This window comes from Rhipicephalus microplus, chromosome X (assembly GCF_043290135.1).
Source record: "Rhipicephalus microplus isolate Deutch F79 chromosome X, USDA_Rmic, whole genome shotgun sequence".
Classification (NCBI taxonomy): domain Eukaryota; kingdom Metazoa; phylum Arthropoda; class Arachnida; order Ixodida; family Ixodidae; genus Rhipicephalus; species Rhipicephalus microplus.
Genome location: NC_134710.1, coordinates 315,060,388 through 315,077,311, shown reverse-complemented (window position 1 = coordinate 315,077,311; position 16,924 = coordinate 315,060,388). Strand labels below are relative to the sequence as shown.

Below are 16,924 nucleotides of genomic sequence, written 5' to 3'. Positions count from 1 at the left end.
TTGTGGTCACTCGAGCAGTGGGAACAGAGACCGCATCGCATTCCGTGTTGATCATGTTCGACGAGCAACCAGATGAAAACATTTCACTGTGATCACCCACTGTGTCGTGCGCAGCGCAGCTTGTTGTGGCACGCACCGGTGGTTCTTCGAGGACTGTTGGTTCAACACCGGCTTCCTCTGCGTCATCCATGTCCATATATCGTCTGTGCACACGGTAAATGTGCCTTCGATAAGATTCGAACTCACTGTAGGTTTTCGCACACCCATCCACACCGCACATGATAGAAAATCTATTGTCGTGGCGATGGTCTCTTATGTGCCAGACGACTTTGCAGAGCTTCGTGGACGAGAACGCACATCTTGGGCATGAGTGTAACATGTTCACTCGCGGCAGTATTTGCGTACAGCCGCTGGGCGGTATTCTGGACTAAGTACGCCGACGGCTCACCATGATTACAGGTAGCTACATGGCAGACGTAACTGCAGTTCTATCCGTAGTTTTCACCAGCCGAACTGGGCCAGCATGGCTTACCATTTAGGACCAAAAAGTTGACAAGACGGCGGAGGGCGAAAAACATGAACCGGCAACACGTGGAAGCTCCGCATTCTTTGAGGGTTTTTGCACGGCCGGGCTAGACTGCACCTGGAAGGCGGGCGTCGTGGAGGAAGGGGGGGGGGGGTGGGTGGCAAGGGTGAGATATTTTCACTGACAATAAGGATAAGGAGTAGTTGCCTTTACACGGGAATTCATGTGCCGTCTTAGCTGCGGGTAGCGAGAGGGTACACATTCCTACACGTGTCTAGCAGCGCCGTGAATATTGGTCGATGCAGAAACGGTTTCTTTCAAAATCAAGTTCAAGATCTAGTGAAGGATTCGACGAAACACCGTCTGGCGAGGGGCATACGTGTCTTGCAAATAAACAAACACTCGCCAAATTTGCAACGATATACGTTGCAATTAGCGAGCGTTTGTTTATTTGCAAAACAAGTTCAAGATTTGAAAAAGCCACGCTAAACTGGACGGACATGCTTTTCGTGGAAGTACACTGTGCAGGTGGATTTCTTGGACCTGCCCTTCATCGTGCCCGAAATACAGGCTGCCCGTAGGGAAAGCGCATGGGTTGGTTTACTTCATGCCACGCACGTGCTTATTGTGACATTTCATTCGTAGGGCAAGTATTGAACTTCCTGAGAAGCTACGGCAACATAAGAGCGATGTCCCCAAGTTCCAGTGACAAAGAGTACGTTCGCGGACCACGGCATCTATTTTCACAATGCCGGCGTCGTCGAACAAGATGCAGCTTATTTAAACAGGTTTTCGCGAAATCCTGGCCTATCCAAGACAGTCAGTCAGTCAACAAACTTTTTACACATTCCCCTGAGGAGCTGACGTCTTTCAAGACGGCTGGTCGGCTGCGGGCGGCACCCACGTCGGTACAGGAAGGGCATGCCCCTTTCGCAAGGAGACAGCCAGTAACTTCAACCGGCTTAAGGTGCGCTGCTAATCGAGTGCGCTCAATATAATTTCGCTCATCATGAAGAATAGGCACGACCCCACGGCAGGAAGAAAAAGTACGCGAATCGTGGAATTTTTTCTTGCAGCTAAAAAAAAAGAAGAAAAGAAGTGGATATTTCAAGGGCTAGTTTTTCTTTGTTAGTCTTGATATTGCACCTAAGAACAACAAAACAAAACATTTGTTTACTCCTTACTTTGATTGGCGTCCCTCTGTTTCAAGTAAAGTCCATTAATTAAAGGACTGCACAGCAAGCATAACCGCAATTAGTCTCCTAACCATGGTTATAGAAATTAAACGGGTGATTCCACGGGAGATAAGGTAATAAACCGAACTGAAGTGAGATCGACAGGAATCTGAAAAGGATGTATCACATTTGATTGAGTATTTCATATTTTATGTATATAGCACCAAGCAGCCCGAAAAGGAACCCAGTTTTCTTTTAAACTGCATAATTTATGGGATCAAAAATATGGAACATATTCAATGCGGGGGACCAATTTCATCACCCGTCGTTCTCGACAGGTGATGAGGGTGTTATAAGCAAACATTACCGTTGAATTTTTTGTGTGAAATGTATGCGACAGAAACAGTAAAGTAACATTTATGAAACGTACTTGTAAAGCGAAGGAAACTATTTTTGAAAAATTTCTGAATATGCAACACTAAGTATAAATTGTTGTTGGGCGATTTGATTTAACGTCAGTAGGGTACATAATACCGCAAACTTGGAAAAAACACAGATTCTAGTAAATAAGTAGGAGGGAGCAGAAAGGTCGTGCGATAAACTTCTTTGTTTATTTGAAAGAACAGGCCACCAGATTACAAATCTCTGCGAATGCGTGCGTCAAAATCGGTAAACACTGGTCACATTCGCGTGTCAGAAAGCTGCAGCTCGTTTTGGTAAAGTAAAATAGTCGTATCAATAATGTAAGCTGTGCCTCTTTTCTTAATGTCAAACGCCCCCAATAGCTCGCACTAATGTTTCGTTGCTTCTGCCTATTATCTTGACCTCGCGAAGCCGAGGATCACATCTGCAGGCTATACCATGCGCAGGTAAATACGCATTTCTTTTATTCTTTAGAGATAAAGGATGCTCCCGAGTCGGTCGTTGAGACAGCGTCCTGTTTGGCCTACGTACGTATTCCCACACGACAGCGGTATTTATGCAACCGTCACGCATTTCACATAAGGTATGGTGTGCTTCTTCAGGCATCCAGGCATTTCTGTCAACGTGGCTGACCCACGGACACCGTCCAGCCAACTTGTGTGGTGCCGAGATTACGCCCACGTACCATGCTTATTCCAGCTCACAATCATCAAAAGGTAGCAAAGGTTTGCTTTTGCGTCCACGTCTGGTGATGATGTAAAAATTTGAACGACTCTCGAGTGCAACGATCCCGGCGGCGATACCAAATGTTTGTTTTGTCGAGAAGTGGGTGACACGTGTTATTGGTACCTACTTTACACAGTGTTTAGACTTGAGTGAATAGCCGTTTGTAGAAGAATTATTAAGATGCTCGCTTAGCCGAATGTTTACACACCGACACCAACTCGAACAATCAGCCATTTTTACACACCAACCCGGTTGCCCCACGTACACCCACCTCAGTTGTCTATTGGCACAATGGTCACAGTAACTTAGAGTGGTCTAGAGTGGCTATAGACCACTCTGGGCTCCGTGTTTCGGAGCACAAACCGAGATCTCAACCAAAAAGTGTCACTTTTTTTGGTCTAGTGAAATATGCCGATGGAATATGCATGCCGATTCGACGCTGCAGTGTACTGGTTTAATATGGCAGACAGTGTGCCATCTTAAGAAGCGGAGGTTGGGAATACTTTCTAAGAAGAATAATAAAACATTAATTGGACAACTGCAGATCGAGAAGACATACGCGCCCGATATGTTTGAACTCTTTAGTGTGATTCAGCGGTCCTCTGGATACCATTCAATTGTACGATATGCCGGGGCCATCCTGATTAAATGCGTCGCAGTGGTCTAGCTAAACTATATATGGTCATATCTCCGACGAGCTTTGTAAAGGCAGCCACCCGCCCCATTATTCTGTCAACTAACATGATTTTAATTAGAACTAACAGACAATGACTCCAAGAAATATATAGAGGGTGTTATTAGAAGTAATTGCAATGTACATGTAAAGAAAGAAAATGGCATGGAAAGATAGCAGTCCGCTGGTAGGGACCAAACCTGTGACCTTCGAATAACGCATGCGATGCTCCAGAGCAGGGGTTCGCAACCTGCGGCCCGCGAGGCACTACTATATATGTGGCCCCGGCAGGACGTCCACCCCCCCCTCTCCTTCTAACCTTATTTCTTCGTATACTTAAAGGACCAGGCAGTTTTGGCCTAAAATGCAATTTTTTTAGTAACCAATGTTTAATTGGAACCTCATGACGCGTGCTTAAAATAAACATGATTTTACAGTTTTTTTACATTATCCCTTTGCTCGCAAAGCCCCCCCCCCCCCTTCCATTTGGCCCGTCGCTGTGCCAACTTCTGCTCTAGAGCATCGCACGTGTCGAAGGTTCGGTCCCTGACTGCGGTAAGTTACCTTTTCGTCCACTTTTATTTCGTCAAACTTACATTGCAATAACTACGAATAACATTCCCTATACTATCTCTGGCATCATTGTCTGTTAGTCCTCATTAATATTCTGTCGAACAAAGAAAAACGAGCCGTTCAGTTTTCACTTCTTTCCTTCAGCCAATGTATGTATATCTTTCCTAACAGAACAACAAGACCTTGAAGCAACAAAAAAAATTTCTCACACAGGTTTTGATAGTGAATATTACCTACATGCAACACAATCACTCCATTAGAGTCTCTCTCGGAGTGAGACCGTGCGGAAGTGACATAATATCGCTTGTAGAATAAATGATGTTGACACCGGTGATTGTTTTGTCACGAACTCAATGGCCACGATAAATGAAATCTTAGCACTTCATTCACGTGCTCGGAGAACATATTCAAGTTCTCATCGAATGGCCGAGAGATAACAGAATTCTTTGCCTACATTATGCTTGAAGCAGTTTGTTTTTACGAGTGGCCTTGAAAACTGTGTCTCACACCTTTCAAAACAACACGTGGGGAGCTGCATCACACTATCTGAAATAACACAACCGCTGCTTAATTAGTATTGAGCGAAGTGGTAGCTGCACATGACTTCTGTCGTCGTAAATTCACGTTAAAACGGACGTGGCATCTGCCTACACGAGCGAGTCATGCAGCAGAGAATTAATATAAATTAATTAATTTGTGCGCTCGATGCACACAAATTGAATTGAGTTAGCTTCTTTGTGGTGGTCTTACTTATTTGTACCAATGTCCATCTGGTTAAGCGCATAATTGTAAGCTATATAAACATGGAAGGTGGTGGCGCGTTACAGTGTCGAACGTTAGGGGGGGGGGGGGGGCAGTGGTTTTCAGAATCGGAAAAGAAAGGAAAAGTGAACCCCGCAAATATTTGCCGCCAACTGCGACACCTGAGCAGTGGTTCACTGGGGAAGGGGGATAATAGACTAGAGTGGAGAGATGAAATGGGAATAAGAAAGCGAGAGAAGAGACCAGGAAAAAAAAAGGGGGGGGAGAACTTGTTCTCTTTTCATGCCCTTCTACTCACTCGCTGTCCCCAACTGGACCGGCATAATGAATAAAATGTTCTTTATTACCTTCGCATGCCAGCTACAGGTTTCAGACAGGACAAATTTCCGCTGCACAGAGCCAAATGGTCTTCAAGATTCAAAATTTTAACAACAGACAGCGTCGTTGTGATAGTTACCTTCAGGAGGCGCTGATTACTGAAACGCGGCAGGGGGCGCACACATCGACGGAAGCTGAGCCAGGCTAGGGTGGCTAGCCAGGCAAAGAGCAGGTTGTCGCAGTGTGAACGTGTCAGCAGCTTTCCTCCCGCGCCCACGTGCTTGTGTATTCATGGAGCCGCCGGAATTCCAATATTTGGTGTCATTTCAAGGCCGCAAGAAGATTATTTCTGCTCGTGGACCGACGGAGGCGGACATTTTGGAAGCCTTGAAGACGACAGACTTTGGCCATTCTTTGCAAGCATGCCGGATTGAGGTATGTTGTCTCTATCCTGAAGTGCATCGAATTGCATTGTGACAGTGGCCCAAACAGTACTGATTATATTCCGTTGTTAGCACGTGCTTCAACAGTTTTACCAAGCATGCGCTCGCGCTTTTCGAAGCGTGGGGCTTTTCTTGCCCTGCTCTCTCACTGGAGCTGTCGGCCCGCGAAGCGTGCACGTGGTCTCGGAGTTGCTGATGGGAGATGTAAACCAGGTTTAATCTCCGCTTCGGCGGCGCGCAACCACCCTTTGCTGGCATTCGCAGTGGTTGTGTTGCGATAATGTAATGGTGCGAATCGGCTATCGGGGTGGTTTTAAAAAAAAAGTGAAGAAATAAGTGTGGCCTCGTAACTGTGGCTCACTTCGGAGGTCAACTCAACAACACTGCACCGAGGATGGGGAAGTGGGAATGACAGATGTAGAGGATGAGAGGTGAAAATGGTAAAAAAAAATGCGCACTCGATCTGTCTCTCGGAGGCACGCACGAACTTTCATTAGCGGAAAGTGGGGCAGCGCGCTTGGTCATCCAGTTATCGAGCAGGCAATGCACCAAGACACGGCGTTGGTAAGATGAGTGGCCGTCGCTGAGTTCGTTTCCTGGTGTTCAAATTGAGCGAGATTGTTCACGAATAAAGGCATAGCTAGGATGTTAAGAGGTTAGGTATGTAAGGAGATCAGCAAAAAAAAGTAAGACTTTTGTACCGCACGTAAAACATGAAATCAATAAAATTGGACTACAAGAAAGACTTATTATCAATTTCGAAGGACATGGAATAGGCTAATTTCTGTGGTTACTGCATGTATCTTCCATAGTGAAAATAGCGTGGGTGCAGAAGCTGCTTGTTAGCATCGGCATGCGCAGGGTTCCCCTCTGAAGAGGGGGGCTGGGTGAAGGTTGCACGCCGGGCACGTTCTCTCCCCCCACCCCGAAATTTTTTTTCGCTCTGCCTACACAGAACAAAATGAACGTTTACCTGCCCGGTACCCACTATAGATCAGAAACGTGCCCTCCCCTCTGAAAAAGATATCTGCATACTACCCTGGCTGACTTTGCGCTGCCTTCTGAAACTCAGCACCCCTCTCCCTATTGTGTCAATGAGTGGGGCAAACATGGCGACCCCCTTCTACGTCTTAATTGACAATAGGGTGAGGGGCGGGGGGACCGCCAGCTGTGCTCCCAGGTATGCTCGTCAGAAACTGAAAATTCTCAAAGCTAGCGTAAAGTGTTGTGTGTGTGTGTGTGTGTGTGTGTGTGTGTGTGTGTGTGTGTGTGTGTGTGTGTGTGTGTGTGTGTGTGTGTGTGTGTGTGTGTGTGTGTGTGTGTGTGTGTGTGTGTGTGTGCGTGCGTGTGTGTGCGTGCGTGTGTGTGCGCGTGCGTGCGTGTGCGTGTGTGTATGTGTGCGTGCGTGCGTGCGTGCGTGCGTGCGCGCGCAGTCTTGTGTTCTGGATGCTTGTTCACCAATGCTGTACGTTTGCCCCACGGTCGGCATTTCTGTCTCGCAGGTGTCGTTAGGTGTGTTTAATGCTTTGTATTCTTTGATATATTGTGTTGCTTTGTGTAGTGAAATCATCAATAATTATTAGGTGTGTGAGTATTCAAATTACCAATGGAATAGCGACGGATCCTTTATCTCTATTTAGCTATTTCATTGCCGAAATGTGTGCACTCGAAACATTAATGGGCTATCAACACTGTATTTATTAGCGCATGATTTCGCTTCTGCAAAAAACTATGGTGTTGCCAAGCGGTGGTGTTGGATGTTGAAACACAGTTTGAATTTTAGCCATTTTTGTAAAGGTGATAGCTGCCAGGTAAAGCCAGCTACATAGGTCAGAGAAAGTGTTTCCCAGAAACAGTCTGGAAGATAGAAGTGCAGCATAGCGTTCTTGCAGAGTAATATGAGAAGCACGATCATAAGATCGACTTCGACATCGCTTCTGTTCTTGAAACAGAAAGGAATCTATGAAGGAGGCTCTTGTTCAAATGCTGTTACATTCAGAACACACCTGTAAACATGAACCGGTCGTTAGGAACAATTCCCTCTGTATACGTTCACAGCCTCCGATACGCGAGAGAAAGAGAAAGCAGGGGCCATTGTCAAACAAGACGGGGAGATGCTTCCATGACCAATATAGTCATCTCCTTAGGAAAATACCGAATTGGTTCCGAAACGTCGAGATCTCTACGAACTTGGCTAGAGCCATTTCTAATTTCTAAATTGTGATACACTGTAGAAGAAAAGTTTGACGACAGAGATAACAACAGAGCTAAAAAATTTGCTTCAGCTTAGCGCACGCAAGAAATGCAGCCTAATAATTCCTTCAACGTGCGAAAATATAAGGCTCCATGGTCTATTGAATGAAGACTTGTGCCATTAGCGTATACAGTATTTTATAGATAGCAGATACTGTGAGTGTGGTTTTTCGTTGTAGCACAGTGATTATCTTCTGCTAGTACAGCAATCATTAAATGCTTTTGTTTATTTCTAATTGATGTTATGAAACAGTGAAATTTCACAAGTTTAATTGTCACTATTTCACAAATCTGAACTTACTGATACCGAATGTCCAGACGAGTAATTTACAATGCTCTTTACAATACATACATTAAGGGTTTCTCGACAATACACACGGCATCATGATAATAATAAAAAAAAACAGGACAAGTAAAGTGATTCTAGGGTGCTATTGAATATAACATTGGTAGTCTGCTTACTTCAGGTTCTGTGCCTATTGAGGTAACTTTATGGGAATTTGAACATCACATCTGAATCTCTTTCAGGTATACAACGTCCGACATGATGAATTTGTGGACCCACCAGCTGGCCATGTCTTCTCTGAGAAAGATAAAATCAGGCTTGTGTGCAGTGAAAACTTCTTAATGAGCTGCAGGTCAGTACCTAAATTTCAGGTGCCAAGTTTAATATTGCTTTTGGAAAACTGCATCACTTACTAGCCTCTGTTTTCAGCACAACTGACAAAGTGACAGCAGTGCATGAAGGTAGCCTGCCCAAGACCCTTGAAAGTAATGAGCAGTCACCTAGTCAGCAGCTTGCCTGCTGTGAAAATGATTATAGGCTACCACCTGTGCCCTTAGATATTAAGGATGCGATTGAAAGGACACAACCAGGAAAAGTGTCCAGTCACACTAAATCCCGCATTGTAGGGTGGATTGCAAATCATCTCATGACTATAACAGTGTAAGTATAGGCATGTATTTGCATGTGTTTAATTCAGTACAGGTTTTAAAGTTGCTCTTTTTTACAGCTATCCAGGAAGCCTCTACGAAGCAGCTGCAAAATCTCTCGTGTTGGAATATCCAGTGCTAAGGGACACTATTGGCACAGGCTGGGTAAGCACTAAAGCAATGGCATTCCTATAACTTTATTGGGATGTCATACATGTTGGTGAGCTAGACTGCAGGTGCCCTTCAAGTTATTTTGTTCTTGGAGAGCATTCAAGAAGTTTCAACCCCATATTTATTACATTTGAATAATTGCCATGCATGTTCTTAGAGTCGTTTCATCGAACTCTGATAATGGCAGACATTAACTTGAGGGTTTGATAATAATCATCAACTAGGTGCCCATGGCCAATATATTCATATCATGCATTAATAAAGTTAAAAACTGGCCCTGGTTATAAGCTTTAACACCGGTTTAAGAGGATAAATACAGATGTAATGCATCGCTTCTGGGGATTGAATATTACCACTAATGGTATATGTAGTTTCTAATCACAGCTTGAATAGAGGCTCACACAAGCTCAGTTCTGCGACTGAAATGCCACGATCTTCGCCATGCCGCATGGCTCCAGCACATACATAAAATGCAGGAACCGGAGTTTGGAATGAGCAGATAAAGCTAAAATACAACAGATATGCTGATATTACTAGGAACAGCTAAATTTGCCAGGTATTGTCACCTGAATCTGCTTCTGCCCCATAGCAGGTTAAAAGCAGTGTATCAAGGTTCCCAAAGAATCATTTGCTTCAAAAGTGACCATGTTCAAAGAGGACAGTGTCCACTGTGCGGAAATTTGAAATAATAAAAAAAATTGTTGTTTCCAGGACTCATGGAAAGTCTCCTTGAAATACAAATTCGCATATATGAGGAAGTCTCTGTGCACAGTTCCAGCTGTTCAAGCAGCGAGAGCAGCTTACGGAAAACGCAAAGACTTAGAAGAAAGCACCAATACTAAGCGGCACTGCCATGTGGTAAGTGAAACGTCAAATGGACTGGTACATAGAACTCAACTATGAAGTCACTCTTATTTTATGTGTGAGCTACTGAAGTAAAACATTATTCATGTTTTTAACGATATAACCTCTTCATATCAACACATTAAGAAGCCAGGCAAGTTTTCAGGGCCATATTGACAGTTAAAGTATAGTAAATGCAAAATAAGACAAAATAAATTTGGTAAACAAAAAAATCATCTTATCTCCTATGGAGAACAAAACAACAACTTTCACAGTTTTCATGCAAGGCTCTATTATTTGAGTCAAGATGGTAACGCTCTATCAAACTTCTATGTGTCCCTGTATGTTTAAAACTCGGCGTTTCAGCAAGTGCCGCGGGCATGTTGCTCGATTCCTCATTCTTTTCTTCATTTTGTAGCTAGGTTCCCGACTTGGCTGATTCCATGCTCCTTGGTTAGCAAGTAGTAGATTTATTGCTCGGTATCAGCTTGTTATTGACATCATGCATCATTCCAGCTTTAAATATTGTGTTCTACATTTTGCACCATACTTATCACTGAAAGTGACTGACAATCCTTTGATTCAACTATTAAACTCGCATGAGTACTGAAATAAGTGGACAGGTGAAATCAAACTACTGCAGCTCAGTGAGCATGTGATGTGAAAGCTCCAACCAGCGATAATTAATGCCCTTTCAGTGGCCACCATAAACAATGCCCATATGCTATGCTTGGCTTCAATATCTGTCTGTCCTCTACATTAGAAAAGCTCCTTATTGCTCTTTATTTGTTGACTACACCATGTAACTATACATAAACCAATGTTTTTCCAGAAGCTTTTTAGAGGTGAACATTTTTTTTTGGGGGGGAGGCAAGATACATATTAGGTTCGAAATTTCAAGTTTTCAAACTTTCTTTTTATATGAAAGAACAAGCACTACTAACTAATATCTGGTCAAAGTTTTACATATATGACATACATATAAAGGCAACAACTCTTGTATTCTAACACCGACACCGCAGTTGGCAATATTTAAAATCAGTGTTACCTCTTCAGACTCCTTCTGATATAGGTAGGAGGCGTGGTTCACTGGTTTTACACACACATTTGCGATATGCTGGTTCACAAGGTGTAAATTTGGAAGTGGTGAAGTGCCGAGGTGGTCGACATTGGAGAGAATCATTGTGAGAACTTTGATATTAACATAATTTATGACACACTCGCAGAGCAAGATGGTATCAGTACACACTGCTTCAGTTCTCTTACGTAAGTCAACCCTGTAATTGAGTTCTCTACACATGTCCAGTTCAAAAAAATGCCAACATTCTTCAACTGAGCTAGCAAAAAGTTGAGTTTTCATGTCTGCCTATTTCATGTCATTTGTCGTGATCTTTCACTGTGCAGTACCATCTTTTTTTTGCTGATTAGATTGTAGATCTCTCCCAACATGTCGCTTCTCAGCATGATGAGGCTACAATTAATAGCCATATTGACTACATGGTGAAAGAAATCAAGCGGCCTATTCCTGACATGCAAAAACTCGGTGATTCTATGGAGCAGACAAGACCATCTAGACAGAAGTGGATGAAGGAAATGAGGCCATCAACAGCAGATGTGGTGCTGAAATACCCTGCTTTGGCAAAGGCTGAAATGGTGAGCAGAAACAGCTGTGGTTTTGATCCTGCTGCAGAAATGTATGTGAGAGAACTTAACAATGAGTTTTTTTATGTTATCGATAGTTGCAAATTTGTTGGTGATTCGGTACAATTTTTTTGTCGTTCTAGCTTCATGAGGAGTTCATTGCTCTCACTGGCGTTAACTTAGAAAAAAAGGTCCTGGAATTTATAAACCGGTATGGAGACCGGTGTTTTGAGCTTGCGAAGTGTCGTCGTTGCGCGAAGGAAGCTGTGAAAGCAATTGAAGAAGAAGTCGAGGCACTGGATGGTGACGAAAAGAAATGTACGTGTAGAAGCTTGCCAGCTTTTCCAGTTTTCCCAAATTTCCAAACTTTTATAAGTCATTTTCATAGGAGTATTACTGTCAATGCCCTTATATGTGAAAGTTTGATGTGCCTAAAAATATTTCGTCAACAGATCGCTTTGCCGTTGGCATTGTCGAGTTGCTGCCCATGCTCCTAAAGGAGCAGCCGCGATTTCTGCAGGGACCGGTGAGCTTATTTGCTTTACCTTTTTTTATATCAGCTAGTATACTTTTCATCAGTGATGCTGATTTTATGTATTACTCATTTTACAGGACACCTACCCTGCCCTTTCGCTGAAGGGCAAAAATGCCTCTGAAGCTACAAACATAGTTGCGAGCTTTGAAGGGCTTAGTGTAGAGGTGCTTGATGTAATTGCAGGTATGACGGCGCTTATGGAAATATACTGGATATTCGATGTCAAGTACAGTGGCGCCAACAAAAAAACATTCACTCTACTTGAACATTTCTGTGGCTTGCCGACAAGTGCAAAGCAGATGCCGCTAGTCATACGGCAAATATCATCGCTTGAAAAGGCAACTTAAGTTATGCCTACAGACGTGTGTTATCAATAAATGTTTTCATATAAAAATGCACTGTGTGGCATATTTCATTGCTCCCTGGCTTTTGGAACAATGCATTGTTTTGTTCCTGACAATGTCAGCCGCATAAACCTGTGGTTTTATACGGCCGTTGACACTCAGCAGTGAATTTGGAGGTGTGTTCGTAGTGTCTTTCATGATAATATATTTCGCAGTGTGGAACAGAACCAGGTGTTTTCCAAGAAAAAGTGCTAAATACCATGATGCAATACATTGGCAATTATTCTGATTTTATATGTATAGTGCATATCTATATTATTGGTATATATACCCGCATTTTCGTCGCATTCATTACAGCTACAATGTTCTCGGTAAAATATGGCCATCAGAATAATCAATTCAACTAACCTGGTGTGCACACAATTGTGTATTCGAAGAGTCTGTCGTACCTCCATACCAGCCGTAGCTAGTAAGAACGTAGCATCGATTACTAACATATTAGCTTCGTAACTTTGGAAGAAGGTAGTGGAACTTGCTACTTTTGGGTAGCAACGGCTTGTCACATATGTTACAACCATATTATAGTAATGGGAGTAGTAGTAACTATTGCTACATATGCCGTTACTAACAGGAAGTAGTAATGGCAAGGCCAGTAACAGTTACTACCCTTGTTGTTGCTACCTGCTGTTAGTAACAGCAACGGTAGTAAGGATTCCTACCCTTGCTTTTACTAGCTGCTGCTAGGAACGGCAAGAGTAGTAACAGTGACTACGCTTGCCGTTACTAACTCCCGTTACTAACAGGGTTGTAACATATGTGACAAACTGTTACTACCCAAAAGTAGCAAGTAGCACTACTTTTTTTTTAAGAGTGTATAAGTTTGTTGGTATGTTTTACGAAACATGTGCCACCCTTGTTTTCGAGCCCGGCTTTTTCAGCGTAAACGCTGAATGATCCACCATTTAGAAAATGGACCGACGCTTTGAAATCCCGCATTAAGCCCTCGTCGGCTTCAATCGCGCCAGCAAGAGCTTTGATGTGCTCAGACTATTGAGTCATACATGATGTGGAAACCGCAAGAAAAAAGAAAATAAAGGTTTATATGCCAAAATCACCATATGTAAATGAGGCACACCCAATAATAAGGGACCCCAAAATGATGTCAACCTCTTGGTATTTTTTAACGGGTAAGTAATAATCCTAAAATACACGACTTTTCTTTCGTGTATGCTTCTTAGGGGCGAAGCTCCTTATGCCGTGGCTTGTGCGTCCCCCGTTGTCGTTGTGCTTAACCTGAGGCACATAACCGCATGCCAGTGGCACATACCCACCCTCGGGCGCGTATCTGCATGTCCACATGTTACGAAAAACGTAGCACGGCATCATTATCACGCTCTAGGTGTTAACAAAGAGCTGACAGCAGAAATGTGGTACGTACGATCGTTTAGTGCTTGGATTGCCCGCTGGATGGCGGTACTTCTATATGATGAATATATGATAAAAATGGCCCCATGGCTGCACGTTACACTGCAAATGTCGTCGAAAGACGATAGTCGTGCGTCTGGAGAGAGTGAATAAAACGTTCATTTGATGATCTACGCAAGAAAATTGGTGAATGGTATTCTGGAGGCGCTCCATTAGAGTGCCTCGAGCGTGCAGCGGAGGTGAACGAGCGCATCAGGTCACGTCACACGTGAAACACCAGTGCTATCTGGCAGTTATCCTGGAAAACAAAGCGCACGGCGTGCGCGCCCATCTCTGAGGTGATGAGGTGCAGAACGCAAAGCGATGGGTAGGTGCCACCACTATGTCATCTTAGCAAAACGTTCGAAACACTTGCCTTTTCGTGCAAGCGTTGCATTATCAGTGCAGCGTGATAAGCGCTACGGTCCTTAGAATTACTTATGTATTGATGTATATGTTGTGTTTAACGTCCCAAAACCATCATATGATTAGAGAGACGCCGTAGTGGAGGGCTCTGGAAATTTCGACCACCTGGGGTTCTTTAACGTGCACCGAAATCTTAGCACACGGGCCTACAACTATTTCGCCTCCATCGGAAATGCAGCCGCCGCATCCAGGATTCGACCCCGCGACCTGCGGGTCAGCAGCCGAGTACCTGAGCCACTAGACCACCGCGGCGGGGCATTACTTATGTATGCATTTTCTAGTAAAAATACACATACCTAATATTGACGTGTTGTTATGGTGCCTAAGCTATGCGCAATAATTGTCTTTTAATTGACAATCGCACAAGTATGAACGCTGAACCCTGAACAATATTGGTGGGTGCTGCGGATAGGGTTGGCCATTTGGAGAAAAGTTTAGTCACTTTGGTCACTTATACAGTTCATTCAAACTCGCCATGCACCTAAAAGTCTGCTATTTGCACAGCCCTAGTTAATACAAAATCTCTAAAGACGTTTCGGTGTTTCTTTACAGTTCTGCAATGCAATCTACGAGTCCTGAAGTACCGAAGAAGCGCTTTAGGGACACCAAAGATCGGCTCACTTAAATTAGTTTCTTTGTTATACATTGTGTTACATAGTGCCAGTCTGCCTGAGTCTTAGACAACGGAGTCTATAGAAAAGCAAAACAAAAAGTGATAATGATAATGTACCAAAGCTTCTTCCATCATGACACACAAACCCTCATTTGTATATCAAGAAATGGTTATTAGTTCAACAGAGTGGTATTATTACAAATACATACGTACGAATATGCATTAACTGCGTTGTTTTGAAACCCTCTTCGCGTCCTGACTGCGGCAGGATTTGGCTTACTTCTTAACACGCGCAAGCAAAAAGTTACATAGAAAGTAAGGGAGGACCGTAACAAAGAAACTCAGTATGTACGGAATTCTGAAAATAATAGTAGAGGTTTGAAGATTGTCTCGCGTTCTGGAACGGTACGTTTGAGAATGAACCATGCATTTCATATCGGAAAGTGATGTACACCGTGACCACTGCATGCGCACAGTTTGAGCCAAACTAACTTTTGAAACCATCCTAATCTGAAGACGCTCGGTTCACGGAATACGTGGTCTCGCATGATCTGCTGGCAGATGCATCCTTCGTTTCTGAAAAAATTTTTTGGCCCGCAAATAGATCTCCGAGTCCAGCACCCTGGTGTGTCGTGCGAGCAGTACTTACAAATAGAGCTATTTACGGATGGCCTACGCGAGAGATCAGAACACAGAACAGGAGGGAGAGAGGGGGAGTGATATAAGGATAAGAGCTCATTACTTCGCTACTAAAGAAGACGCATTCTTCACTAAATCAAAACCATCACTGGCTCGATGTGCTTCACCGCGGTCGCGGCAACGAGAAAAAGAGAAAAAGTTACATACAATAAAGCTGGCCGTACGGGAAGTGTATAGGCAGAGCTTTTCGCATTTCCGCCAGCTTCTCTCCTATCTGCCCGTCTAACGAAGAGAAATGAAGTGAGAAAATAATTTTCCATTCATTAAAGCCGAGCCCAAGTGCCGCCCGTCCCGGACCTCGCATTTGATGAATCAAGGCTTCAAACGGTTCTGTCAGAAATCTCTCCCCGGCTTTTCCCCTCGCTCGGCCCCTCACTCGTTCAACGCTCGTTCGCCCCCGACAAGAGCAGTGCGTTTTGCCACCCTCCGAGGCGAGCCCGCCTTTGCAGTCTCGAAGAACGATCCTCGCGCCACAAACAGGAGCGCACGTACGACGGCCGCGATTGTTGAAAAGAAAACAAACCACCATGCGAGACACAAAAGGGGCGATGAACAAAAATCGCGAGCCGCGCAGTCGACGCTGCGCAGCACTGCCGCTCGCGCAACGGGAACAAGCGCAGGGCCCGCGCCACCCGACATCCCCATCCCCCTTTCCCTCTCCTCTGACAGCCACCGTATGTAAGCCTTCTCTCGTTCGCTCATTCCCACACCATTTGAGAAAGAACCGAAAGGAAGGAAATTCTGGTGCGCAGGAATGAAACGCAAAGAGAGGGAATCGGATCTGGGGAGGCGAAAAACAAAGAAAAACTAGGATTGGCCGCGCAGGGTCACGTGGCGAGCAGACGGCTCGCTTCGATTGGCTCTCTCGGGAGAGCGTCGCCCGCGCGTCGTCTGCGGTGCGACGGCGATTGCGGCTGGGCGGGGGACGGCTTGATGAGCTCGCGAGTATTTCTTCCCCACCAACCACCCCACAAAATCCCCCCAGAAACTCCGCCTCATTCCATCTTACCTTTATTTCTGCCCCAGCCATTAAATTATTTAGCTTTCTTTCTATTTTTCTTCCAGTTTAAACTTGATTGTTGCTTTCTGTATTTCAAAGGGTGGAAAAAACGGTTTCTAGAAGATGAACGGTATAGCGCCGTCCCAGAGAAACATAAAACTGGATTAGAAAACTTTTGAGCGCCAACGTTAGCAGACAGTTAAATGACATCGTCACTAAATAAAGAGAGGCCGAGAGAATATGAGAAACTATGGCTCTGGAAATATTAAAATTAGATGACTTCTTGTGGCACATCGAATCGGTGCCAGCTCAAACCACAAAATGAGTGAGAAAAGTTATCAACAGCGTCATGAAAGTTTCCAAGTTGAAACTCTGCGCGAAAA

At 44.2% G+C, this 16,924-nt stretch overlaps 1 protein-coding gene across 1 annotated transcript; it reads left to right on the top strand.

The window, feature by feature from the left end:
- Nucleotides 1-692: 692 nt before the first annotated feature.
- LOC142776232 (sterile alpha motif domain-containing protein 3-like) lies at nt 693-12,391 on the top strand. The gene is made up of 9 exons (XM_075879515.1): nt 693-5,611; nt 8,401-8,510; nt 8,588-8,818; nt 8,886-8,970; nt 9,688-9,834; nt 11,248-11,472; nt 11,604-11,778; nt 11,913-11,986; nt 12,073-12,391. Exons 1-9 carry the CDS (start codon nt 5,468-5,470, stop codon nt 12,340-12,342), a joined length of 1,461 nt encoding a protein of 486 aa, XP_075735630.1. The 5' UTR covers nt 693-5,467; the 3' UTR covers nt 12,343-12,391.
- The last annotated feature ends 4,533 nt before the right edge of the window (nt 12,392-16,924 follow it).

Excerpts from the sequence above, each read along its gene's own strand:
- LOC142776232 (XM_075879515.1), top strand. The coding sequence starts at position 5,468 with ATGGAGCCGCCGGAATTCCAATATTTGGTGTCATTTCAAGGCCGCAAG. Across the intron at positions 5,612-8,400 it reads TGCAAGCATGCCGGATTGAG|GTATACAACGTCCGACATGA; the intron begins GTATGTTGTCTC and ends AATCTCTTTCAG. Across the intron at positions 11,987-12,072 it reads CGCGATTTCTGCAGGGACCG|GACACCTACCCTGCCCTTTC; the intron begins GTGAGCTTATTT and ends CTCATTTTACAG.